This window comes from Taudactylus pleione, unplaced genomic scaffold (assembly GCF_031769625.1).
Source record: "Taudactylus pleione unplaced genomic scaffold, aTauple2 ptg000061l, whole genome shotgun sequence".
Taxonomy (NCBI): Eukaryota; Metazoa; Chordata; class Amphibia; order Anura; family Myobatrachidae; genus Taudactylus; species Taudactylus pleione.
This window is the reverse complement of record NW_028284463.1, coordinates 11,287,129-11,313,648: the sequence shown is the minus strand read 5'-3', so window position 1 is coordinate 11,313,648 and position 26,520 is coordinate 11,287,129. Positions and strand designations below refer to the sequence as shown.

Here is a 26,520-nt window from a genome sequence, read left to right as displayed (position 1 = left end):
TATGTTGTTACGAAAGAAAATGTGATTTAATGTAGACTTCATTTTTACTTTTAACCTGCTGTAAGCGCACTATAAAATATGCGCACTTAGGGCATCATCTCAGATAGCGCCACCCGCAGAGGTTTAATGAGATACGTGCCATGACCTTCAGTAACAGACTATCGCTAATACACTGGTGCTTTTAGAATTGTGAAAACAGCCATTTCTAGACCTTCACTGGGCCAAACCGAGCAGCTGGCCCGAGTCACAGGGACAGCACAGCCCATACCGGACTACTGAAAAACAACGCAGTGTACTCAATGGCAGAACAATATATACTACATAATCCATCTAAAGCATTCGGTCCATCATCGGGCATGGCGGAATGTCACAGGACACGGTAAAGAACTGATTCTCAGTTGCACGCAATCGCACTTATGTCAGTTGAGCGATTTTTAGGAACTGCACTTGCGAAAAAAAATGTCTGAAATCCCTACGTCACATGCGCTAAACGGAGTGAACGCACAAAGGCGTTACAATCAGGACATACGGTATCATAAATGGGACTGGAAAGCGATGGGCGTTCCTGGGTGGGCGGCGACAGAGTGGAAGCAGACGCGGTTAAGTTACAACACTTACACCAGCCCCATGCTAGGTGGGAGTGATCCGCTTAAAGCACGCTTCTCATACCCATACTCGCAGAGCTGTAGCTAAACGGCCGCAATACTCCCCACAAAACAGCTCCGTGGCATCCCTTTCTCGCCGCCTATTTCACGAAGAGAGAGTTCCGCCCAGGACAGGATGGAAATATGTGTAAAGTAGTTTCTGCCCATGCGCTGTATGGTAAAACTTGCTATAAGCGCCAGTCAAGTGAGATTCCTCCTGCTCATAATCAGGGCCACTGTCTAAACGCCCACTGCGTCTCCACAAGAGCCTGGCACAGCAGTCACATGTGGCCAAGTGTCGCTCTATGCAGCCAATCCAGCTGTTCCGGACGCCAACTGCTATATAGGGCCGTATTCAAGTAGCGGCGAAATGGACGGTTTTTCCGCCATTAGCGAAAACGGCCGCTGTTCGACAAAAAAATATGAGATATGGTAAGAACTTACCCTTGTTATCTCTATTTCTACGAAGTCCATAGGGTTCCACAGGATACCTTGGGGTATAGGTGTGACGTCAGTCGCTGGGCACCATAGAGTTAAGCTTTTCAGCCTCCCAGGATGCACTAGGGTCCCCCTCCTATACCCCGCCCCCGAGCCAAGGCACCTCAGTTAGTTATCAAGCCATAGGCCGGAGGAGGAGAAGGAAGAGAGAGAAAAAAGATATGGACACATACAAGAATCACATTCTCACCAGAGGGAGACGGAAAACCGGTGACCAGAGCAAAGCCCATCTGCAGCACAGGTGCGACAGGGTGGGAGTCCTGTGGAACCCTATGGACTTCGTAGAAATAGAGATAACAAGGGTAAGTTCTTACCATATCTCATATTTTCTACTTCAGGGTCCATAGGGTATCCACAGGATACCTTGGGGATGTCACAAAGCAGTATCCTTTAAGGGTGGCGACGCTCCTGTGCAGAAAGGAGAATCCGCCGCCCAAAGGAAGCATCCTGAGAGGCGAAGGTGTCAAACCTGTAATACCTCACGAAGGTATGGACAGAGGACCACGTAGCAGCCTTGCAGATCTTAACTGCCGAGGCACCACGTCGAGCTGCCCACGAAGGACCCACAGACCTAGTGGAATGAGCCTTCAGAGAAGGGGGGACCGGTAGGCCTTCATGAAGATAAGCTTCAGAAATAGCCATACGGATCCAGGCTGCCAAAGTTTGCTTTGAAGCAGGCCAACCCTTTTTACGGAAGCCATAGAGGACAAACAAAGCGTCCGACTTCCTAAACGAAGAAGTGCGGTCAACATAAGTCCTTAAGGCCCGCACAACATCCAAAGAGGCCTCACCCACGGAAAGACCCGGTGAGTTAAAGGCCGGAACAACTATTTCCTCATTAACATGAAACTGGGAAACAACTTTGGGAAGAAACTCGGGCCGAGTGCGGAGCACTGCCCTGTTCCCATGGAAAACCAAGAAAGGGGGTCTACAAGAAAGAGCCCCTAACTCAGAAACACGTCTGGCCGAAGCAATGGCCAGAAGGAAAACAGTCTTAGCTGTTAGCCATTTAAGATCCACTGAGCCCAGTGGTTCAAACGGCGGTCCTTGGAGAGCCCTCAGGACCACAGCCAAATCCCAAGGCGCCACAGGTGGAACAAAGGGCGGCTGAATGCGGAGAACACCCTGCATAAAGGTGCGCACATCCGGGATTGTAGCAATCCTACGGTGAAACCAGACAGATAGGGCCGAAACCTGTACCTTCAAAGAAGCAAGGCGAAGCCCATGATCTAGTCCCACTTGCAGAAAGGCGAGAATCCGAGACAGACGAAACTCCCGCGGAGCATAACCTCTCGGTCGACACCACTGGAAGAACGTATGCCACACGCGATGGTATATCCTCGCGGAAGACGGTTTCCGAGCTCGTAACATGGTACGCACCACAGAGCTGGAAAACCCCCGGGACCTCAGCATGGCCGTCTCAACAGCCACGCCGTCAAAGACAGCTGAGTCAGGTCCGGGTGAAGGCAAGGACCCTGAGACAGAAGGTCCGGTCGTAGCGGCAACCGCAGAGGACTGTCCACGGACAGACCCTGAAGGTCTGAGAACCAGTGCCGTCTGGGCCATGCGGGAGCTATCAACAGGAGCGTCCCTCCTTCCTGTTTGAATTTCCGGATTACCCGTGGAAGAAGGGAGACCGGAGGGAACAGGTATGCGAACCGGAACGTCCACCGGACGGACAGAGCATCCACCAGAGACGCCCCTTCGTCTCTTGTGCGAGACCCGTACACCGGCAACTTGTTGTTGTGCCGGGACGCCATGAGGTCGATTTCTGGAAGACCCCACCTGTCCACCAGTAGTTGAAAAACGTCCGGGTGCAGGAACCATTCCCCCGGATGAACGTCCTGGCGACTTAGAAAGTACGCCTCCCAATTGAGCACTTCCGGGATGAAGACCGCTGATATGGCCGGAAGATTGCGCTCCGCCCAAACCAGGATCCGAGAGACCTCTACGAGAGCCGCCCGACTGCGAGTTCCTCCTTGCCTGTTTATGTAGGCCACGGTGGTAGCGTTGTCCGACTGGACCTGCACCGGGCGACCCTGGAGAAACCGCTGTGCCTGCTGGAGAGCATTGAAGACCGCACGGAGTTCCAAGATATTTATTGGAAGCTCCGCTTCTGTCGGCGTCCACCTGCCCTGGAACAAGTGTGGACCCGAAACTGCTCCCCAGCCCCGAAGACTGGCGTCCGTTGTCAACAGGACCCAATTTGGAACCCAGAACGGACGTCCCTTGTTGAGGTGGGTCGTCTGTAACCACCACGCAAGGGACAGGCGAACCTCCGGGGTGAGCACAATCGTCTGGGACTTCAGAGACTGAGGCAGCCCATTCCACTTGGACAGGATCAGGTGCTGCAGAGGTCTGGAGTGAAACTGGGCGTATTCCACCATGTCGAACACCAACACCATGGAGCCCAGTAACCTCATCGCCGAGTGTAAGGACACCCGGTGGCTGTGCAGACAACTGCGCACCCTTGACTGTAAAGCAGAGATCTTGTCCTCCGTCACTAAGATCCTTTGCTGTCCCGAGTCCAATAAGGCTCCAAGATGCAGAATCCTCCGAGACGGGATTAGAGTGGACTTCTGCCAGTTGATTAGCCAGCCGTGCCGTTGCAGCAGTGCAATGGTCAGGTCCAAGTGGCGTAACAGGAGCTCTGGAGATCCTGCCACCAATAACAGGTCGTCCAAATACGGCAACATGCGGACTCCCTGCAGCCGCAGAGAAGCCGCCATGACCGCCATCACCTTGGTGAAAACACGTGGTGCTGTTGCCAGGCCAAAAGGTAACGCCCGAAACTGGAAGTGGTTGCTGCGGATTGCAAACCTGAGGAACTGTTGATGGCGCAAAAGAATAGGGACATGCAGGTAAGCGTCCTGTATGTCCAATGACACCATGTAGTCCCCAGGTTCCAGCGCCAGAATGATGGACCTTAGGGTCTCCATCCGAAACTTCGGGACCCGCAAAGACTTGTTGAGTGCTTTGAGGTTGAGAATCGGACGATATGACCCATTGGGTTTCTGTACCAAAAATAGATTTGAATAGAAACCTTGGCCCCTCTGGGAGAATGGAACAGGCACTATAACTCCAGCCTGGAGCATAGTGTGCAATACCTTCCGCAGCTCCGTAGCCTTGTTCCGGTCTGATGGTAGACCCGTGGTGAAGAATCGAGCCGGGGGTCTGTGCCGGAAGGAGAGGGCGTATCCGTGGGAAACCACCTCCAGAACCCAAGTGTCTGTCGTAGTGGTCGACCAACACTGGGCGAACTGTAGCAGGCGGCCTCCCACCCTGGGATCCCCCAAAGGGAGGCCCGGACCGTCAGGCCGCAGGCTTGTCATCTGGCTTGGGGGCCGGACGTCTGGTACTCCATGCCTGCTTCCGGGGCTTGACCGATTTCTTAGGGCCAGCCTGCCGAGGAAACGACTGTGGTTTGGGCCTGCCCTGGGCCCTAGATGACCGAAAGGACGATGGTCCAGAACCAGAAGGAGCAGCGGCCGACGGGAGACAAGCAGATTTGGCTGCCGCCAGCGTGGCCACAATCTTATCCAGATCCGGACCGAAGAGAACTTCTCCGGTAAACGGCAACGCTTCCAGACCTTTCTTGGAATCTGCGTCCGCCTTCCAGGATCGCAGCCACAAGGTGCGACGAGCAGCTACCGCTGCTGAAGAAATTCTAGACACCAGAGTACTGATGTCTAGAGCCGCCTCGTTGATGTAGGTGGCCGAATCACGGAGATTGCCAATCAACTCCGCCTGTTCGGCCGGACAGTCGGATTCAAAAGAAGCCTCTAATGAATCCGCCCAGCGCTCCATCGCTCTGGCAACCCAGCAAATGGCCATAGCCGGCCGTGCTGCCCCCCCTGCAAGGGAATAAGCGGACTTCAGGCAGATTTCTACCTTGCGGTCCGTAGCATCCTTAAGGGAGGACATGGATGGCATCGGCAATGTGGCACTACGGACAAGACGGGTCACGTGAGAATCCACCTGTGGAGGGGATTCCCACTTAGCAAAATAATTATCCGCGAACGGATAAGCCACCGCCAGGCGTCTCTGCGGCTGGTATCTTTTGCCAGGTTGTTTCCACGCCTCCTCTAAATGGTCCACCAACTGACCCGAAAGAGGAAAGACTGTGGCATCGCCCTTCACATCTTTGAAAAAGGCATACTTAGATTTAGCCGCTGGGGGAACTTCATCCTCAATCACCAAGGCTGTGCGGACCGCCCGAATAAGTCCAGGAATATATACTTTGGACTTAGCATCAGCGTCCTTAGTATGGAGAGGTTCCTGATCGTAAGGATCCAGAATCTCCCCATCATCAGACGTCCCTTCGTCATCCTCATAAGGAGCGGACAGAGACGCCACCGGCCTTTTATGAGGCCGCATCACAGACTCCCCTTGCAACACATCCGACAAGTGCTGTACAGAACTCGTCAGGGAGTTAACCCACGCTGGCTCCTGAGAACCCGGGAGCGGGGAAATAGGGAGACTGTGGGGTACCACCAATTGTCGTGGGAACCCCTGCATGGGTGACGACACCACAGACTGCTGGGACAAACCCATCGGGGTAAACGCGGGCTGCGGAGCTAACTGGCCCACTAAAGCTGTTAACGCCTGAGCGAAACAAGCCCAGGGCGGCTCCTGTACCGGTGCTGTAACCGTAATAGGCCGCGCCATGGACAAACACTGCCGGCAAAGGCTCCCCGCTTCCCTCCCCCTCCGCTAACGGTACTTTGCACGTGGTACACTGTAGCCGGAGGGGAAAATCACTTTCAGACATGATGGCACCACGTATGTGACCTCTCTCACCAATTAAGTATTAAATAGGCGAGAGACCACCCTGCAGCACCGCACCGCAAGGGCTTTAGCAGAAAAAACAGGGACAGTAATAAAGCTGACAGTTTAGAGAAGAAAAGTTACAGGCAGCACTAGCACAGTCACATACAATGCAGAGAAATAACCATTCCTGCACTAACAGCGCTGATCACTCAACTACACAGACACAGGGCCTGGTAGGACACAGCGCTGCATACACAGACCTGAGCCACAGCGGAGGAGAGGTATGCGGGGGGACCCAGACCACGATGCTTCCGTCCAGCGCTTCCAGCAGCGTTCACCATGCGTTCTGGAGAAGATGGCCGCCGAGGAGCAGAGAGGAGGCTGGCCTGGGGGAGGAGCGCTGCCACAGGACCAGTCGGCAGCATACAGAGAGGGCTGTGTGCAGCGGGGGAGGCGCCGGCTGTGAGACAGGGAAGGCGCGCTCCCCTGGCATGCATTTAACCCCTGGGACGCCGCAGCGCTACCGCTCTGCTGCGGTCCGCTGTCCCAGGGGGTAGTGGAAAGCGCAGGTTGGTCGCCTGGCTCCACGCTGCAGCCAGTCCCCAGGGAGCCCCCTGCCTGGGGACTTAGGACCATGTGACCAGCGGGGACCCACCGCGGGACCCCGCTGCTTACCTTTGTCCCCCTTGGATCCGGCCATGGTCCGGAACATCTGGGGTCACCGCTAGCTGTGACCCCAGATGCTCACCAGCATCCCCGGATCGGTACCGGCGTTCTGGTACCGGCGGGGGTGTAGGGAAGACAGCATGGACGTCAGGACTGACTGTCCATGCTGTACATCCAGATGTGCAGCCACAGCTGCACTGAAGAAAGCTTCAGGGGCTCTTCTAGCCCCCACTCCGATAGGTGCACCCGACGCCGGCCGGGCACCAAACTAAACTGAGGTGCCTTGGCTCGGGGGCGGGGTATAGGAGGGGGACCCTAGTGAATCCTGGGAGGCTGAAAAGCTTAACTCTATGGTGCCCAGCGACTGACGTCACACCTATACCCCAAGGTATCCTGTGGATACCCTATGGACCCTGAAGTAGAAAAAGGCGATATTTTCGGCAAAAAACAGGCGAAAAAGCAATTGGCGAACAAAAAACTGGAGATAAGTTTTCTCCATTCCAGACCAGGCGGAAGAAATTTCGAAAGTTGCGCACTTTGGCGAAAAACTACCGCACAATTTTTTATGTGAAAAAAATAAAAACTTTAAAAATGATACGAAGTTTTTTTTTTCCAGGAAATAAACTGTTCCACCTAAATTGGGGGTACGTTAAAATGGGTGCAAGTATATTTTCGTATCGAAAAAACATAAAAAACCACCTGCCGCGACCACGTGCGATGTTTAAAACACTTCACACATCCATCCATTAGGGGAGGGGGGGGTGTCCAAAGGGTTCTGAAACAAATCCTCACATTTTTAGCCAAAAATAGGAATTTTGCATTTTTTTTTTTTCCGCCTGGTCTGGATTGGAGAAAACTTTTCTCCAGTTTTTTGTTCGCCAAATGCGTTTTCGCCTGTTTTTTGGCGATAATATCGCTTTTTTTGGCGAAAAACGGCCGTTTTCGCCAATTGCGAAAAAAACGTTCATTTTCTACGCTAATTGAATACGGCCTATAGACAGTCACAAATGGTAATTGTTTGTTTATTCACTGAAGCAGTAAGAAGATGCTGCCCGTACTAAAGAACAATATGGCAAGTGGCCTACGATGTGCGATGGTGCAGACACGGATATCTCAGTAGCATGTCTTACCCCAGCTTTGGGTGCTTGCTTTTCTTCCCTTTTCTGTCCTCCTCTCTTTTTCTCTTCTTCGCTTTGTCTCCTCGCTCCTTCATTTTCTGTCAAAAGGAAACAGACGGAGATTTCATGCAGTTATATCGAACATGCACGGGACACTTCAGATTGACTGGTCCACAAAATCACAGCGTCATGCCTCCAAACATTTCAGTGATCGACCTTGTGGCAGAATAGGCCCCACCCCCGATCTGCCCGAACCTGGATACTTTCCACCTAGTCACACCCACTTCTGGCACCAATCTGTCCATTTCAATGAAAGCCCTGCTCATTTTGAGGCCCCCTAAACGGAACAGTCCTGACGATATCAGGACTGGGTGGTATGTAGTGTTCATTCTAGCACCCTGCACCTGGCACAGCCCGTACAGTTCCTCTTTCCTGCTTGGGGTGTCCCTCTCTGCTCTGCAGCTTCTAGCACACTCAACTGGATGCAACAAACTGCTGAGATACAGAGACCAGAGTGTGCTAGAAGCACCAGAGCAGAAAGCGACACCCCAGGCAGGAAAGAGGAACTGCACAGGTTGTGACAGGGGCAGGGTGCTAGAACAAACACTACTATGTGATATGTATGGACCAAGAAAGTCCACCAATCCAAACAATCGTCGGACTGACAGACTGAAGGGCAATTGGGAGTGGCGGAAAATGTGGGTCAGATGAAAGCTGGGGTCAATGTGCAGTAGATCTACAGGTGCCCTCTTGGAAACAGCCTTTAGTCCCCAGCGCAGACTTGCTGGATCCCTTACACGTGTACACACATCTCTGGTGAAACCTGACAGATCTGGTTGCTGGGAAGAAAATATTCACAGGGATGAAAATGCTAAAGTTGTAGGATTATGAAAAGGAGAAAAAGAGAATTAGTTTGGGAAGGAGGACTCTACCTTGGGAGATTTCTTTTTCTTCTTTTTGACAAGTTCATCCTCGGATTCGGATGCCTGTTTGAACTGCAACGTTCCCGAGTTGATATAAAATCCTCCGTACTTGGTGGTCAGGGAGGCTGGAACGAGTTCGTCATACTAAGGAGAGGATGGTGGGATGTGCAGTTAGTATTCAGGCAGCAAAGCAGGTGTCAGAGACTCAAATCACTGACATGCAGTTGTACCATGTTACTATGGTGGATCTGCTTTTTACATAAAGTAGAGGCAGCAATTATGTGCTGAATGGATTAGCCATGGCATGCAGCCTGATATCCGCCAGGAACCAGTGCATCACTTCCGCCCTATGGGCAACTAAAGATAAACAGAAGGAATCACAGAGGCCCTACATGACCCATAGGATAATCCAGAGGCATCACTGGGGCCCTATGTGTCCCACACAAAGAGCCAAGATCCTAGTGCCTAATACAAGGATCCACGGGCATCACTGGAGTACCAGAGGTATCACAGAGGCACTACATACCCCACACAAAGAAACAGAGGCATCAACAATGTACTATGCACCCCACACAAGGAACCAGAGGTATTGCCAGTGCACTACGCACCCCACACAAGTTACCAGAGGTATCACCAAGGCACTACACAAGAAACCAAAAGGTATCACTAAAGCATTACGTACCCCACACAAAGAAACTGCGGTATCAACAAGATACTACGCAGGGAACCATGGGTACTACATATCCCTCAGATGGAACTAGAGGTATCACCAAGGCACTACGCACTCCACACAAGGAACCAGAGGTATCACCGAGGCATTACGTACCCAACACAAGCCATAGGTATCACAGATTAGCACTGCGCACCCCACACAAAGAAACAGAGGTATCAACAAGGTATTACGCACCCTACACAAGGAACCAGAGGTATCACTGAGGCACTACGCACCCCACACAAGGTACCAGAGGTATCACCAAGGCACTACACACCCTACACAAGGAACCAAAGGTATCACTAAAGCATTACGTACCCCACACAAAGAAACTGCGGTATCAACAAGATACTACGCAGGGAACCATGGGTACTACATATCCCACAGATGGAACTAGAGGTATCACCAAGGCACTACGCACTCCACACAAGGAACCAGAGGTATCACCGAGGCATTACGTACCCCACACAAGAAGCCATAGGTATCACAGATTAGCACTGCGCACCCCACACAAAGAAACAGAGGTATCAACAAGGTATTACGCACCCTACACAAGGAACCAGAGGTATCACCGAGGCACTTTACACCCCACACAAGGAACCAAAAAGTATCACAGAAGCACTACGCACCCCACACAAGAACCACAGGTATTGACGAGGCACTACATACCCCACACAAGGAACCAGAGGTATCACAGAGGCACTACACACCCCACACAAGGAACCAGAGGTATCGTTGAGGCACAACAACTCAGGAATACCACTGATTTATGATGAATTATTATGTTAGTCATAACCACTGTTCAGCAGACACAATGACTGCCCCCCTTGTGTAAGTGGCATGTCACCCCTATAATGAGGGCCACAATATACTCTTCCCTAGTTTCCTATATAATTTTAACAAGCCACAGCACACATACTGTATATTCTCTTTTTTTTTTCCTTTTAAATCCTTTGGGACTGATTAAGATTCCACCATAGCTGTAATTGGGAGAGAAACCAGAGATATTCCAAACGTCAATGGAGATAACTCTTTAGGGACAATAAAATGAAAAAAAATCAAAAACAAATTACAAGTAGTATCAGGGGATGTAATCTTTACCTGCGCGTGAGAATGAAACCTAATACACACGTAGGAATGAGATGTAATTATCAGGGGATATAACAAAATACCTGCCGGCTAATGATGCTTGGATGAAATCTCTCTCCCATGTCATATTTCTGTGTATTGCCCCTTATACAACAATAGACCCTGACAACTTACTGCCTCTGAGTTGTCGATGAAGGAGTCGGATTCATCGTACCCATAGCCTATGTCGATCAGGTCTTGCACGCGGTCCTTACACATCTTCTTTTTCCCCTGGGAACGTATACATGTCATGAATGGAGACCACAAAGCATAAACTGTAACCACTTTTTCCCAGTAAACAATGGACAGAAACAAAATCAGATTACTAATGTAAAGCACCTCTGTTTTAAAAGGTTAGATATTTAGGAGTTAAACAAAGCAAAATCGTGTTTTCCGCACTGGATGACGTTTATTTTATGGTCACTTAATGTAGCAGTAATCATGCAGAGGGTATTCTTTTTATTTAAACAGCAAATTAAGTACCGTTTACGCATGCACTCTAAGGTAATTTCTAGCTATCCTTCTACCAATGATTATCTCCTTCTCAAAATTTCCCTGGAGGTTGTAAAATATGGCTGCCAATCTCACAGACACATGTCATTTGATGGCAGAGGTGGGTGGAGTAGGGCAGGATTGTACAGTACACTGAGCAGACAGAGGTCAGTGGGGCGCTCCCAAACATTTCTGGTGACTCCTTCATTGCCATGTGACTGTTGGTTGCCATAGTAGTCACATGACACTGTGCAGAACTATAACTCATTAATAGCAGCCTGAGGAAACCAGCCAAGGCAAATATACCAAGACCCCTTGGATATGACAGACTTCATAAAGCAACTAAGTGGAACTTTGAGTTATTTTGTTCACACAGATATCATTTAAATACATTTCTAATTCAGCAACAGAACTTCCATCAATCACGGTTCTACTGGTCCTATAAACTGTGGGCCTGATTCAGAGATGTACGCTCATGCAACTACGAATTTGTACGCAGCGGTTGTAAGAAAATATGCAAATGTTGCAGCCGCGAAGATTTGTGCTGAAACTACCGCCAGCGGCTGTACAAACCCAGGCGACAAAGGCGCACCATCGGTCACAGATCAGTCGATAATTGGACTTCTCATTAACCCTATGGCCATGCAGAATGGCTGCGGGAACCGGAGACACCGGAGCCATTTTTGCTGCGTACAGTATTGCTGTTGCAGACTGAGACACGCCCTGAAATCGGTCGCCATGAGCCTGAGTTTGAGTCGCCACCTCCCCGCTGCCACAAACAGTTCCTGCCGTTCACTGTAAATAAATCCTCACTGTGAGCGCCAACGAAAATAAAACTTGACGCCTGCGCAGATCACAGATAGCCACTCAACTGCCTAAACATCGGCATTGCAAAACGCTTCGCTCCACAGCGTCCAAAATCGTCGCTTCGTCCAATACAGAATCAGGCCCAATGCGTCACAGAGGCCAGGCACCTTATGTCTCTAAAGTCGGGTACACACTAGACCAGGCCTGGCCAACCTGTGGCTCTCCAGCTGTTGTGAAACTACAAGTCCCAGCATGCCCTGCAACAGTTTTAGCATTCCCTAATAGCAAAACTGTAGCAGGGCATGCTGGGACTTGTAGTTTCACAACAGCTGGAGAGCCACAGATCGGCCAGGCCTGCACTAGACAATATGTCGTCCGATCAGGTGACATATATCGTCTACATCGGCCAGTGTGCACCCACTATGTCGCTGACGATGCGCGTTCCCGCATGCAAGTCCGACGGGCGATATCGCCAGCGGAGGCCATCCTATCCAATGCAGCATGGCCCCCGCCGTTGTTGCGTCGCTACCGGCATTGGCGACTGTATGCACTTGCCAATGCCGGCTCCCCTGCCGGGTCCCGTCGCGCACAATATCACGCTGGGCACACATCGTTTAGTGTGTACCCAGGTTAAGATACAAAGGACTAATCTGAGCGCTGGCACACAATCCTTTTATTTATATTAGTGCCTGGTGGGGGGGGTTACCCTGCCCTGCAGCCACCGGCCGTTATACATTATAAGAAGACCATAAAAATAATGATGTTACGTATAATACTGGACGGACCCTGAAGGCAGGGAGAATTGACAATGCTCCTCGGAGTTCAACAAACCTGGAGGTCTGGGTGCACCCAACAACATGGCTGTCTAGGAGTCCATACACTGAAGGGTTAAACAGATGTTTTTCCATTTTTCCCTTCCAATTCCTGATTCAGTGCGAGGCCAGCAGATTAACCAAGGTCACCCCAGCGGTGTGTGACAAGGACATATGACCGGAGAGAATAACTGCAATCAGCATATCTGCTACAAGATCCTCAGTGCACGTTCCAATACAGACCACTAGAGTACCCAGGTGTCTGCCGGCTGCACACACAGCTCATCTGCTAATGAACAGCACATAATGTACCTGTCTCCCTGGGGTGACAGACACTCTACTAAATTGCTCTACGTATAGTACCCAACGCCCGATCTTGGGGCCTGATTCATTACGGATCGCTATTGTGATCGAAGCGGCGATAACGCACGCAGACCCGCTGCGAAAATATGCTAATGAATGCTACTGCAATGCCGTCACACAGCCAGCATGGAGACACCCACTGCCGCCCACTACCGCTATCTCACATCCGTAATACCTTATATACATCGGCAACATCGCGTAACATCAGACCCTCACACACAATTACAGCAGGTCTGACCTTACTCAGAAATTGCTAACTTCGTCGCACGCAGTGAGCACTCAAAGCTGCCTATGCCGTCGCAGTGGCTAATTTAGCGCGGCTGCATTTCTCTGACCACTCCCCCATCACCACCCTCCAAACGCTCGCTGCCTGTCACTCACTCTGCGATGGATCCCCATCTGCGTAGGTGATTGCAGCGCGGTCGCAATGCTAACTCACGCACGCGCCGTGATAACGCAGTAGGCACCATCGGCCGATCTGCGTCCGCTAATGCGTCAGGCCCTTAGATTACACAAAGCCGTATCATGACCGATATTTCATTTCCTGTCCTTCATGAATACCCAACATTTAGGCTTTAAGTAATATTACAGAGACACTCTCGCCGTTATTGGGTAAATGAAGCCCTGCAGACACTTACCCTAGAGCAGCCGGGGATGACGTTTTTGCATATACCTGTATGTAGCAAGTACAGGACGTAACTAACATAATTAAATTGAATTCCGTTTCCAGCGCACACTGGAATAAAACTTTCTGTGAGCAGAACCAAAATCCATGAAAGTGCAGTTCATCAGCTCCTGAGCAAACACGGACATCATTGAGACATGAAGGCACTCTGTGCCCAGCGGAGACAGCCATTATGTGCCTCATGCCTCTGTAATGTTCCTAGATCCAAGTGAAAAGATATTGTGGACTCCAATGTGTGTAGCCTACAGGGACACCTTAATGGGAATCCATCTGCTGCTGGAGAGCTTCCTCCCATTGGGGCTGATGATATGTTGCATGCACGTGGCCTAAGCATGGGGTAGTAGGTATTAATGCTGCAACCATCTTCATTAGCATCGGCACGTTCACCAGCCCCATGCTGGGGGCAAGAGATCCATCAGAAAAAGTCTTCCTATACCTGTATCGTAGTGTTCATTCTAGCACCTTGCACCTGTCACAAGGTATGTAATCGGGAAGCCGGCGGACGTAAGCCCGACAGCCGGCTTCCCGACTGCTTTATCCCGGCGAGAGTTAAATGACAGGCATCTAATTCTAGACGCCTGTCTTTTTACCGACGCCGGGAGTCCGGCGCCCGGAATCTCGATCGAAGTGATGCCGGGCGCTGCTGTGGACAGCCGCGGGGGGGGGGGGGTTAGGTTTAGGGCTCCCGGGGGGTACTTAGGGTCAGGCACCCCCCCCCCCCCTGGGAGGTTAGGGATAGGCTAGGGGGAGGGAGGGTTAGGTTTAGGCGGCGGGGAAGGGGGTGGTTAGGTTTAGGCACTGGGGGGGGAGGTTAGGGTTAGGCACCCCTAGGGTGGGTTAGGTTAGTTGATACCTGGGGACGATCAGGATTTTCAGCCGTGACGGCCTGCCGCTGTCGGGATTTGGACCGCCGGACTTGTTTCTGGCGGTATTTCGTATGTATTCCTGTCACAACACGTGCAGTTCCTCTTTCCTGCCTCGGGTGTCACTCTCTGCTCTGGTGCTTCTAGCACACAACTGGATGCAGCAAACTGCAAAGATACAGACCAGAGTGTGCTAGAAGCACCAGAGCAGACAGCGATACCCCAGGCAGGAAAGAGGAACTGCGCAGGTTGTGACAGGGTGCTAGAGTGAACACTGACTGTGTGCACAGGTCAGAATCACGTGGAGCTTTACATACAGGCCCACTACACGCCCCCGTCACTCCCACAAGTTGTCGCCACGCCCGCACTCTCAAACTTTTACGTAAATACAGATTTGTCCGAGTTCTGTACTACTCAAAATAAGGCGGAGATTCGCCAAAAATTTGTCAATTTGCGCATGTGCTGTACGCAAAAACTCGCCATTTGCATCCGTGCACAGAGATCCCTCTCAAATCAGCCCCGTTATGTGAAGGGCGGTGATGTAAAGTTACCTGATGGACTATTAACACTTACATATTTCTCCTCAAACTTGTGCGCTAAATCTTCAGCCTCCTTCATCTCAGCTTCTTCATAGTTAAAGAGGTTGGAGGGTTTCTTCTGTGGCTGAAAGGCAAAAAAATAGCAGAAAGGCTGAGTTACATCTGCATCTTCCTTCTGTCATGTTACTCATGAATTGTGATAACGCACGTCTGCCACGTGCCTGCATAGCAAGATCTGCGCTACTCGTAACCTTATAGCGCTATCGCGATACCTCCTGCAGAGATGCGGTCGTAATGTCCACAGTTACAGTGTCGGTATTCAGAATGTTGACATCTGCAGAATGTTGACATGTGAAATGTCAAAATTCTGCAGAGACCGGAGGGTTGGCTGTGGGACAGGAAGGTTAGGCTTCAGCTACAGGAAAGGGAGGGTCAGCGTTCGGCACTAGGGGGAGGGTTAGGGGCTAGGGATATACTCACCATCGGAAGCGTCGCACGGTGAGCCGAAATTCATCGGGACATTACCGACAGAGCCGGAAAACACAGCTGGAACCGCCGATTAATGAAAGTCACCACTAGACCATCAGGAACATTTTGTCGACATTCTAATCATGTCAACGTTATGAATGGTGACATGCTGCATGTCGTCATTACGACCATGTAGACAAAATATACCACACCTCGCCTGCAGACACGGGGCATGATTCAGAGATTTACGCTAAGGCAATCACAACTGCGATCTCTCACGGATCGCAGTTGCTAAAATATGCCAATGCCTCTACAGCACAGCCGAGCATAGGGACGCCCACTGCTGCCTTCTCATATCAGTCCCACGTGGTACAACAACGTAAACATCGGTACTATCGACGCACATCGGGCAGTCATGCAGCATGTAAGTCAGATCTGACCAGCCGCAAACACTGCGGCTCTCCTGACACGCAGAGAGCTCTAATACTCCGAAGGCGATCGCAGTGGCTAATTTATCCACGCCCATGAAACTGCGTTTAAACAGTCCGACACGCCTGAGTTTTTTATAACCGCCCCAGCGTTACCTCCCCCCAAACGCTGATTACCTGTCACTCACTTTGCGAGTGGTTCCTGTGTACGAGCGTAATCGCAATGCAATCGATGCGTGTGCGCAGTGAGGTGTTCACGCATGTGCAATAGCGAACGATCACTCGCTCTGCGAAAATAGCGGCATTGCGGCTGTCTCTGAATCAGGCCCGTGGAACGGTCGATTCACTAAACCACTAGGCTGATACTAGTAGGGAGTTTGCTATTAGAACTGATCAGCTATACTGTATTACTATGAAACTTACATATGTAATACATTTTATGCAACCACATAAATAGCGAACGCACAGCAACTGCAAATACAAACCCTGCACCGGAACAACGTACAAACCACACTGATCTAATTTGAGTTTTAACTCTCTCAACAGAGCATAAAAACAGCATTGTAAATCTTTCAGGCAGTTGATACGTAGTTGGGTGACCTCTTACCTTCTCCCCGGATGGACGCTTCCTGCTGTTTCCTTGAAGATTCTTTAACAATTCCGGGTAGCAGAACTCTGGGCAGTGCTTCTGATCGGGCTCAAAGAGAGACAGGGCAATGCGGACGGTGGCAGCCACGGGTGACTCCGGGTCCTGATCGTCATTCAAAGGCCTCTTTGGAGCAGTAGGGTGTAAAGGAGCTGATGAAGGGATACAGGGGAGTTGCACCCTCCGAGACTCTGCCATGCTCCCCCGAAAACGACTGTGTTCAGCTTAGAACAGCCATTGCCTCAGCAGAGCGTCAGTCAGCAGTCGGAGAGAATTCGCCAGCTGGGATACACGACACAACCTGCTGGCGGAAGGAGGGCGCCTCTGGTGTCTATGCCCCTATCCTGTGGCCTTTAGTGGGGAGATATTTGTGGGGAGAGGGCTTCCACTCACGCTGCATTGCTGCTGTCCTGTTTAAATACAATCATGGCTAGTGAGTATAGAACACGCTCAGTCTGTCATCTTACCATGCCCTGTGGACCCACCTGCAGTCATTGGGCTAAGCCAAAATTCAGCCTGCCAATTCACCAGGGCCTAGTAACATTACAGTCGGAGGCACAAAGTAATGTCACAGGTGCCCGGTGAATTGCTGGGCTGCACCCTCATGCACATTGGTACCGTCCGCAAAAATGGCTGCCTCACTGCGAACAGGCGATGTGTCTAAATGAAAATCTGAAAAATTGTGTTTCAATCCACCCACTCCTGTATACGCATTGCCACACCTGAGGATTTCCTTGCCAATCTCCCACAACTGGATAACTTTATATTTTTTTTTAATCGTGCTTGGAAAACAAAAGCTATAATTCTATGCGTGCAAATAGGGAGACATACTGGAGTACATTTCCCCTAATTAGCCAATACTCCCCATTGCCTATACATAATAGAAGCAGTCATTTTGAAGGGTGATTCAGAGCTAATGACACCTAGGAGGCATAACTTGCTCAGTAGTACTGCACCAGTGGATGAACAGGGAAAACACTAAATAGAAATACTATTGCTTCAGGGATAGAAATCTCACAGGATACAAAATCAAAGGACGTGTACTCCCAGTTCTGTATACATCATATCTAAGATTGCTGGACAGGTCTCATTGCAAACACTTAAGCCGGGTGTACACACTAGACCACAAGTTCTCAAACTCGAACCTCAGGACCCCAAACAGTGCATGTATTCCAGGTCTCCTAACTAAAACACAAGTGAAATAATTAGCTCCACCTTTGGATCTTTTAAAACATGTCAGTGAGTAATGAATACACCTGTGCACCTGCTGGGTGACCTGCAAAACATGACCTGTGTGGGGTCCTGAGGACCGGGTTTGAGAACCACTGCAATAGACGATGTGTGTACCCAGCCACAGCAGATGCTATGGCATGATATATATCGGGAGATCCATACACACTGCACAATCTAGTGTATGACCACCCGATATATCGTTCCCCCGTCGCATCCATAAGCATGGTGTTGGTTTCTGGATCTTCAGATCGGCCGCACTGCAGGCTGATCTGAGGATGCGATGACTGACGCACAGGAGCACGCAATAGTGCGTACACACACAGGACCACGTGGACAATTTGTCATTCCAATTCACCACAAAACGAAAAACTGTCCAATATATCGTCTAGTTTGTACCCAGCTTTATGGTCAGGGTAGCATCATAGGATTATTTCTGCCACCCAGGAGTACACCGAGATAAAGTCCATGTTTTTAACCAACAACGGGATTCCAACCGGGAAGTAGTAATGTGCTTGGCCAGATATACAGTTATATACTATAACGGGGCAAACAGTAATCTGATACTGTATTGGAGTAATGTACCTAGCATGGTATACAGTATATAAGAATATAGTAATGGGGAGCAATCAGTAATATGATAGTGTATACGCTCCTCTCCGCTCAACTAATGCACGCCGCCTTTCATGCCAGCCGATTACTTCCTCACACTCCCGCCTCCAAGATTTTGCCTGCACTGCTCCCCACATCTGGAACTCTCTCCCACTCCCCATCAGGCTCTCCACCTGTTTGCAATCCTTCAAACGGGCTCTCAAGACCCACTACTTCATCAAAGCCTTCCAGCTATCATTCTAACTCCTTGCTACATGCTCCTTCGTCCTCATCTACCCCATCTGTGTTCCTCATCTACCCCATCTGTGTCAACCCAGTTTGTCTTCCCCCACCTTTTTAGAATGTAAGCTCTCATGAGCAGGGCCATCTACCCTCTTGTGCTTCTCCTTACTATAGTGTCATTTACTTCTTTCTCACCACAAGGGCACCTAACACTTGGTTGCTTATGCTCTGTTGCTTATCTGGGTGATATAGTCGCTAATATAGCACCGTATATTATCCATGTCCTGGTCCTGTATTGTATTGTTCTGTAAGTCACTTGTATACAATTTGTTTTTGTACTTTGTAAGGCGCTGCGGAACACTTGTGGCGCCATATAAATAAATGATAATAATAATATAGGAGCAATACAGATATATAGGGATAGAGTAAAGTGGGGCAGGCTAATATGATAGAGTATATAGGAGTAATACAGATGTACAGGTTAGTGGAGCAGACAGTAATATAATGAAGTGCTTAGCAGTAATGTACATAGCAAGGTATATAAACCATACAATAGATAGGGAGATACTTTAGGTTAATGTTTACAGTGGAATAGATTACCCAAATATAGGAAGACAGTATATAGGTTTATGTATACAGTGGGGTATATTACACATAGATAGGGACAGTATAGTTAATGCATACAGTGGGGTACATTACACATATATAGTACAGTTAATGTAATACACTACAGTGGGGTTAGAGTATATTACACATTATAGTGAGTAGCTGTATAGGAGTACTGTATACAGGGGGGTTAGGGTATATTACACATTATAGTGAGTAGCTGTATAGCAGTACAGTATACAGGGGATTAGGGTATATCACACATTATAGTGAGTAGCTGTATAGCAGTACAGTATACAGGGGATTAGGGTATATCACACATTATAGTGAGTAGCTGTATAGCAGTACAGTATACAGGGGATTAGGGTATATCACACATTATAGTGAGTAGCTGTATAGCAGTACAGTATACAGGGGATTAGGGTATATCACACATTATAGTTAGTTGCTGTATAGGAATAGGGGTAATGTATACATTGGCAGGGCCGGGGGTTGTGTGACCAGCTCACACCTCGCCAGGCGGATGACACACAGACCCCGCTCTCTCTGCTCTGGTCTCTGCCTTTTATAGCCGCGGGTTGCTCCATTGCGGGCAGCACAGGGGGAGCGGGGGGTAGGATCATCCCACTACAGTCCCAGCAGAGGGGGTGAGACAAGTATCCGGAAGTGCTCTCGGACAATACACCCAGATGGCGACTGTCCCCACTCTGATGACCTCACACCCGCCCTCACCGCCCCCCGGCTCACTCACCGCGATGTCTCCGGTCCGGACCGCTGTTCTCTTGTTGGCTGCAGCCGGAGTGGGCGCAGAGCGGGGGACGTCACTCGGCGGAGGCGGGAGGATCACGTGCCCTGTGAGAACGTTAGCGACTTGTCCCTCGCTCCCCCCCCCTGTCGTCCCCACCGCATCACGTGACCATCCGCCCCCCCATCAACGTCCAGCACAACAACAACAGAACCCGCAGCGGCCGTGCGCTGACAGCCGCACGCCGGGTCACGTGACGCTGACAGCCAACCGGCGCCTTCCTGTGCCGCAACGGGAGGGCGTGGCCCGCTCTGAGGCACGTTCCCGCCTTCATCCATTGGTTACGGCGCAGAGGGAGCGCGCACGGCACGTGTGAGAGGGGGGGAGCTTGGGGGGGCCGTGTTCCTGTTCCCGGCATCCTCCGCGAGTCGTCCAGCCTCCTTTCTCCTCCCCCTCCTCCTCCTCCCGCTCCGCCTGCGTCGGTAAGATGGCGACAGTGAGTCTGCGACAGGGAGATCTGGTGTGGTGAGTACCGCTTCTGGGGCTGACCGTGACCAGCCGGAGAGGGGCGGGGGCGTCCTGTGCACGACAGACACCCGGGAGAGCCTGTCTTATGGGCCGGTTATATGGGACCAGCATTGGGTATCATGTGAGGGTGTAGGGATGCATCCTGTATTGAGGATCGTGTGAGGGGCGTTAGGGATGGCACCTGTATTGGGTATCATGTGAGGGGGTAGGGATGGCTCCTGTATTGGGGCTCATGTGAGGGGGTAGGGATGGCTCCTGTATTGGCGCTCATGTGAGGGGGTAGGGATGGCTCCTGTATTGGGGCTCATGTGAGGGGGTAGGGATGGCTCCTGTATTGGGGCTCATGTGAGGGGGGTACGGATGGCTCCTGTATTGGGGCTCATGTGAGGGGGTAGGGATGGCTCCTGTATTGGGGCTCATGTGAGGGGGTACGGATGGCTCCTGTATTGGGGATCGTGTGAGGGGGGTATGGATGGCTCATGTGAGGGGGTACGGATGGCTCCTGTATTGGGGCTCATGTGAGGGGGTAGGGATGGCTCCTGTATTGGGGCTCATGTGAGGGGGTAGGGATGGCTCCTGTATTGGGTATCATGTGAGGGGGGTATGGATGGCTCGGGTATTTGGTATCGTGTGAGGGGGGTATGGATGGCTCCTGTATTCGGGATCATGTGAGGGGGTATGGATGGCTCCTGTATTGGGGATTATGTGAGGGGGTAGGGATGGCTCCTGTATTGGGGCTCATGTGAGGGGGTAGGGATGGCTCCTGTATTGGGGCTCATGTGAGGGGGTAGGGATGGCTCCTGTATTGGGGATCATGTGTGGGGGTATGGATGGCTCCTGTATTCGGGATCATGTGAGGGGGTAGGGATGGCTCCTGTATTGGGGCTCATGTGAGGGGGTAGGGATGGCTCCTGTATTGGGGCTCATGTGAGGGGGTAGGGATGGCTTCTGTATTGGGGATCGTGTGAGGGGGGTATGGATGGCTCCTGTATTGGGGATTATGTGAGGGGGTATGGATGGCTCCTGTATTGGGGATTATGTGAGGGGGTATGGATGGCTCCTGTATTGGGGATTATGTGAGGGGGTATGGATGGCTCCTGTATTGGGGATTATGTGAGGGGGTAGGGATGGCTCCTGTATTGGGGATTATGTGAGGGGGTAGGGATGGCTCCTGTATTGGGGATTATGTGAGGGGGTATGGATGGCTCCTGTATTGGGGATTATGTGAGGGGGTATGGATGGCTCCTGTATTGGGGATTATGTGAGGGGGTATGGATGGCTCCTGTATTGGGGATTATGTGAGGGGGTATGGATGGCTCCTGTATTGGGGATTATGTGAGGGGGTATGGATGGCTCCTGTATTGGGGATTATGTGAGGGGGTATGGATGGCTCCTGTATTGGGGATTATGTGAGGGGGTATGGATGGCTCCTGTATTGGGGATTATGTGAGGGGGTATGGATGGCTCCTGTATTGGGGATTATGTGAGGGGGTATGGATGGCTCCTGTATTGGGGATTATGTGAGGGGGTATGGATGGCTCCTGTATTGGGGATTATGTGAGGGGGTATGGATGGCTCCTGTATTGGGGATTATGTGAGGGGGTATGGATGGCTCCTGTATTGGGGATTATGTGAGGGGGTATGGATGGCTCCTGTATTGGGGATTATGTGAGGGGGTATGGATGGCTCCTGTATTGGGGATTATGTGAGGGGGTATGGATGGCTCCTGTATTGGGGATTATGTGAGGGGGTATGGATGCTCCTGTATTGGGGATCATGTGAGGGGGGGTAGGGATGGCTCCTGTATTGGGGATCATGTGAGGGGGGGTAGGGATGGCTCCTGTATTGGGGATCATGTGAGGGGGGGGGGGGGTAGGGATGGCTCCTGTATTGGGGATCATGTGAGGGGGGGGGGGGGTAGGGATGGCTCCTGTATTGGGGATCATGTGAGGGGGGGTAGGGATGGCTCCTGTATTGGGGATCTTGTAAGTGGGGGGTAGGGATGGCTCCTGTATTGGGGATCATGTGAGTGGGGGGTAGGGATGGCTCCTGTATTGGGGATCATGTGAGGGGGTGGGGTATATGGATGGTCCTGCATTGGGAATCGTGTGTGTGTAGGGGGGCGGTGTATGTTTGGGTCCTGTGATGAGGATCATGTGAGTGGGGGGTATGAATGGGGCCAGCATTAGGGGCCATGTGAGGTGGGCATGGATGGGTCTTGCATTGGGGAAAATGAGAGGAGGGTATAAATGAGACCAGCATTGGGCATCATCTGGGGGTGGTATGGATGGGTCCTGCATTGTCTGTGTAGGGGGGCGGTGTATGTTTGGGTCCTGCAATGAGAATCTCAGTGAGGGGGGTATGAATTGGGCCAGCATTAGGGGCCGTGTGAGGTGAGCATGGATGGGTCCTGCATTGGGGATCATTTGAGTGAGGTATGGATGGGAACTGTGATGGTCATCAAGGGAGGTGTGGATGGGTACATCATTGGGCATCATGTGAGGGAGGTATATATGGGTTCAGCATTGTGTATCATTGATGTATGGATGAGTACAGCTTTGGAGATCGTGGGTGGGTACTTGGTATTTTATTAGTGTGTATATATAGCACCAATCATATTTTGCTGAACTGTACAAGGTTGAGTGGCTACATCATTGGTGATTTATGCCAGGCCAGTTTGTCAGGTAAGAGTGGGTAGTGCCTGGTCATTTGGGGACATCAATAATAGGGAGCTGGTTTTATTTTTTAAAGGGTCTGGCATTGTGCGGACCTGGGTTGTAACTTGGTGTCATGTAGACAAAGTTCAGTGAAAGTGTTGACAGAACTGCAGTCAATGCACAGTTGGAAGTAAGTGTAAGTACACTGGAGTCCAAATGTATCGTTTGCAACAAGTATAGCATTTTGCAAGTGTGCCCTGATGATGATGACAAGCGTAGACATCGGCGGGCGCAATGCGTATAATTGCATCAATCCATTACTGTCAGGCTCAGTTTTACAGCCCAATAGAGCTTGCAGCATAGTGACCGGGACTTGAGCATGCAAATCTGTATCAGGGGAGAACAAGCAGCTACTCAGTATTGTTTTTTTCTGTAAGTGACAGATTAGCTGTATTCAGTTATGTTACCTGATAAAGATTATGAACTTGCACATTATTTCAGTCACCATGTGCTGGCACATACCAGGCCCAATCCAGGAATTTAATGTGCGACCATAACAAAGATTTCAAACTGCAGACATTTCAGCAAACATTATTTTATTTGCTTCGGGATCCCTAGGGGGCGATTCAATTGTTTTTAGCGCGGCTCTGGCGTAACGGGCGCCCGACGGAGCGGTTCAATTGTTGCTCCAATCTGGCACGAATAGCCGCAGGAGCATACATTTCCGCTCGCACCCTCCTGAGTCACTTTAGATGGAAGATTGAGCGCGATAAAGCAGTTGATTTGCCCCCACAATGTCTTATGCGATTTGTTGATTTTCCTACGTGACTTGTTAGGCTTTGATGGCCACATGCTGCCATATGTAGCAGTTATCACAGTACGTGTGCCAGAAAGTGAGACTTCTGTTAGCATTCATTGTTGGACGGGATACCGTCAATATCCCGACAGTGGGGATGCTGGCGCTTAGAATAACGGCGCCCGGATTCCCGATATCTGTCAGAATCCTGGCATCGGTATTCCGAAGGTGAAAAGCGCGGTTGGGGGGAGTGTTCGGGTTAGGCACTAAGGGGGAGTGTTAACCTTAGGCACCAAGGAGGGGGGAGGTTAGGTTTAGGCATTGGAGAGGGGGGGTTAGGATACCTACCGAGAGGAGTCTGTATCCTAACCCTGTTGGGATTTTGCCCGCCGGCTTCCCATACCCAACCCTGTTAGACTATCACTACTGGTTTCCTGTGTGCCATACAAACAAGCCCAGTGCCGGGTGACTGTATCTCCTTTCATATGTGGGACTAGACAGGTCAGCAATCGTGTTGCTTGAAGTATTCCACATATTGCTAAGCTTTATTTAAATAACCTAAATCTACTCCTCAGTGCTTCAGCTGGTTTTATATGACCTCTCATGGCTGTTTTATCCAGTACTGCTAACTATAGACCTAGTAAATGCTTGCCATTATTCCTATTATCTGGACCACCTTTAGATGACTTTTATATGGCGTGCTCAGGTCCTCCTGCAATTTCAGCTAAATGCATGGACTCATTCTGTGCTCTGTGACAATGTCTTTGTAATTAGGTAGAGATGAAACTGATCTGTATGAAATACACTGAGAAAAAAAGAGAAAAACAAACCTTAAATATCCCCAAAACACTCAGAGGAAATGTTTTATAGTTTGACGAAACCAAGGTCAGATTTTTGGCCTTAATTCTAAAAAAAAATATTTTGACAATCGTTTTACTGGCTATGGCCCGTATTCAATTTGAGGCGAAAAGCGGTTTTCGCGTGTTTTTGGTGGAAACTTTTCGCCGATGACGTCATTTCGCCAGGCGGAAAAGTATCACCGTATTCAATTTGAAAGACTTTCCGCCTAGGCGAAAAGTCAAATCAATGTGATAGGCGAAAAAGTTTCGCCTATGAATAGCCAGTTTAAAAAAGTGCAGAATTGGGGTATTGGGGTGCAACATTGTAGGAACCCCCGTGCAGCCTTCATATAGTCCCCCAAAGGTAATCTGTTCAATTTTTTTGTAAAGAACACCCCAAGAAATCACTTTGATTTTGGGGCGAAAAAAAAAATGTTTGGGGACAAAGTTTAAAAATTAGCGAACTTGACTCTAGGGGGGGTCCCCAAGTATGCCCCAGGTGTTTTTTTTTTTATTTTATTTTTTTATTATTATTGCAGGGGCTTTCGGCAGGTGGATTTTTCAATTTTTTTAAACTTAACTTTAGGAACTTTAGAATATGCTGACCCCCATTTTGAAGTACCCCAAATTTGCTGGGATAAGTTATTTTCTGCAAAAAAACCTCCTGAATACTATTCTGCACCACTTATACAAAAACGCTATTTAGCAGCTATTGAGCCAGTTTAAAAACACCAAATACCTTCAGCAAGCCAAATCGGGGTACCATAGCTAACCCCCATGTCAGATTATCTTTTGGGAGGTGTCAGGTTGACTTCCCCAAATCAGACAGTACTTTCCCCTTGTTTAAGTTTCGCCGAGTCCCGTTTTCGCCTACTTTCAAATTGAATACGGCGATACGCGGGCACGCGCGCGATACTTTTACTTTTTATTTTTTTTCTTTCGGATTAGGCGCCTTACTGGAGGGTAAGGGTTAGGCACTTACCCCGACTGTTTCATGTACCGCAAAAAAGATGCTTGACGCTAGCGAAGTCTCATGGGACCAGGCGCGCAGAGAGTGGCTTTTTGGCGCAACTGCAGCAAAGATGTATAAGGACCCATCTGTAAGGTGCATTTCCATCCATCAGTCTCTGTGAACCAGTGTAGGAAATAATGTTGATTTTAATAACAGTTTAGTAAAGTTTGCAGTGTGTTGTCCTTGTTATTTATGCAGTAGACGGTTTCGCTTTCAGCTGATAAGACGTGGCTTCTACATGTTGCTACTTTGCTAAAAGACGTTACTGTCAGCAGGAAGTGGTAGATATTTACCAGAGATGAATAGCGGCAAACTGTGGTCTGAGAGCAAACTGCAGGGGTCAGCTCGTTATCCAGCGTGGTTTGGGTCAGTATTGGAAAATAGGAGCCAATTTCAGTTACGGTGTAACAAGGCTACTACTGTAGATTATAAGGGCTATAGAATGCACCGTGACTCGTACATCAGCGACTCTTGTCTAAAACTTTATCTGTTACTTTAGGTCTATATTGGATTGTATTATGTGAGAGATATGAATAATATGAAATAGCATAATTTGACTCATTTGTATTAATTTCCCATAAAGCAGGTTGGCAACCTGTGGTACTGTAAGTACCAGCATAACTTGCTGGTCTCTGGTTGACCTTTTAGAGGTCTGATCACGCCCTGTGTTTGTACAGATGCCTAATTTAGCGCCATATAAAAAGATAGGCC

General features: G+C 49.9%; 2 protein-coding genes across 8 annotated transcripts in view; one reads left to right on the top strand and one right to left on the bottom strand.

Annotated features, from left to right (window-relative positions):
• Positions 1-20,141, bottom strand: part of UBN1 (ubinuclein 1) — a 38,148-nt gene extending 18,007 nt beyond the window's left edge. For 2 of the 4 annotated variants that reach the window (XM_088464651.1, XM_088464674.1), the window contains exons 1-6: positions 19,984-20,141; positions 16,524-16,972; positions 15,055-15,144; positions 10,595-10,690; positions 8,629-8,763; positions 7,709-7,794 (exon numbers count right to left, since the gene is read on the bottom strand). In XM_088464651.1, coding sequence (XP_088320777.1) covers positions 7,709-7,794; positions 8,629-8,763; positions 10,595-10,690; positions 15,055-15,144; positions 16,524-16,760 — 644 coding nt within the window. In that variant the 5' untranslated portion in view covers positions 16,761-16,972; positions 19,984-20,141. The other 2 variants (XM_088464657.1, XM_088464667.1) reach the window with 2 other exon arrangements.
• A 180-nt stretch (positions 20,142-20,321) lies between these two features.
• GLYR1 (glyoxylate reductase 1 homolog) overlaps positions 20,322-26,520 on the top strand; it is a 77,786-nt gene continuing 71,587 nt past the window's right edge. Inside the window, exon 1 of one of the 4 annotated variants that reach the window (XM_088464685.1) lies at positions 20,322-20,502. In XM_088464685.1, the coding sequence (XP_088320811.1) occupies positions 20,465-20,502 (38 nt within the window). In that variant the 5' untranslated portion in view covers positions 20,322-20,464. The remainder of the gene's footprint in view (positions 20,503-26,520) is intronic. The other 3 variants (XM_088464701.1, XM_088464694.1, XM_088464710.1) reach the window with 3 other exon arrangements.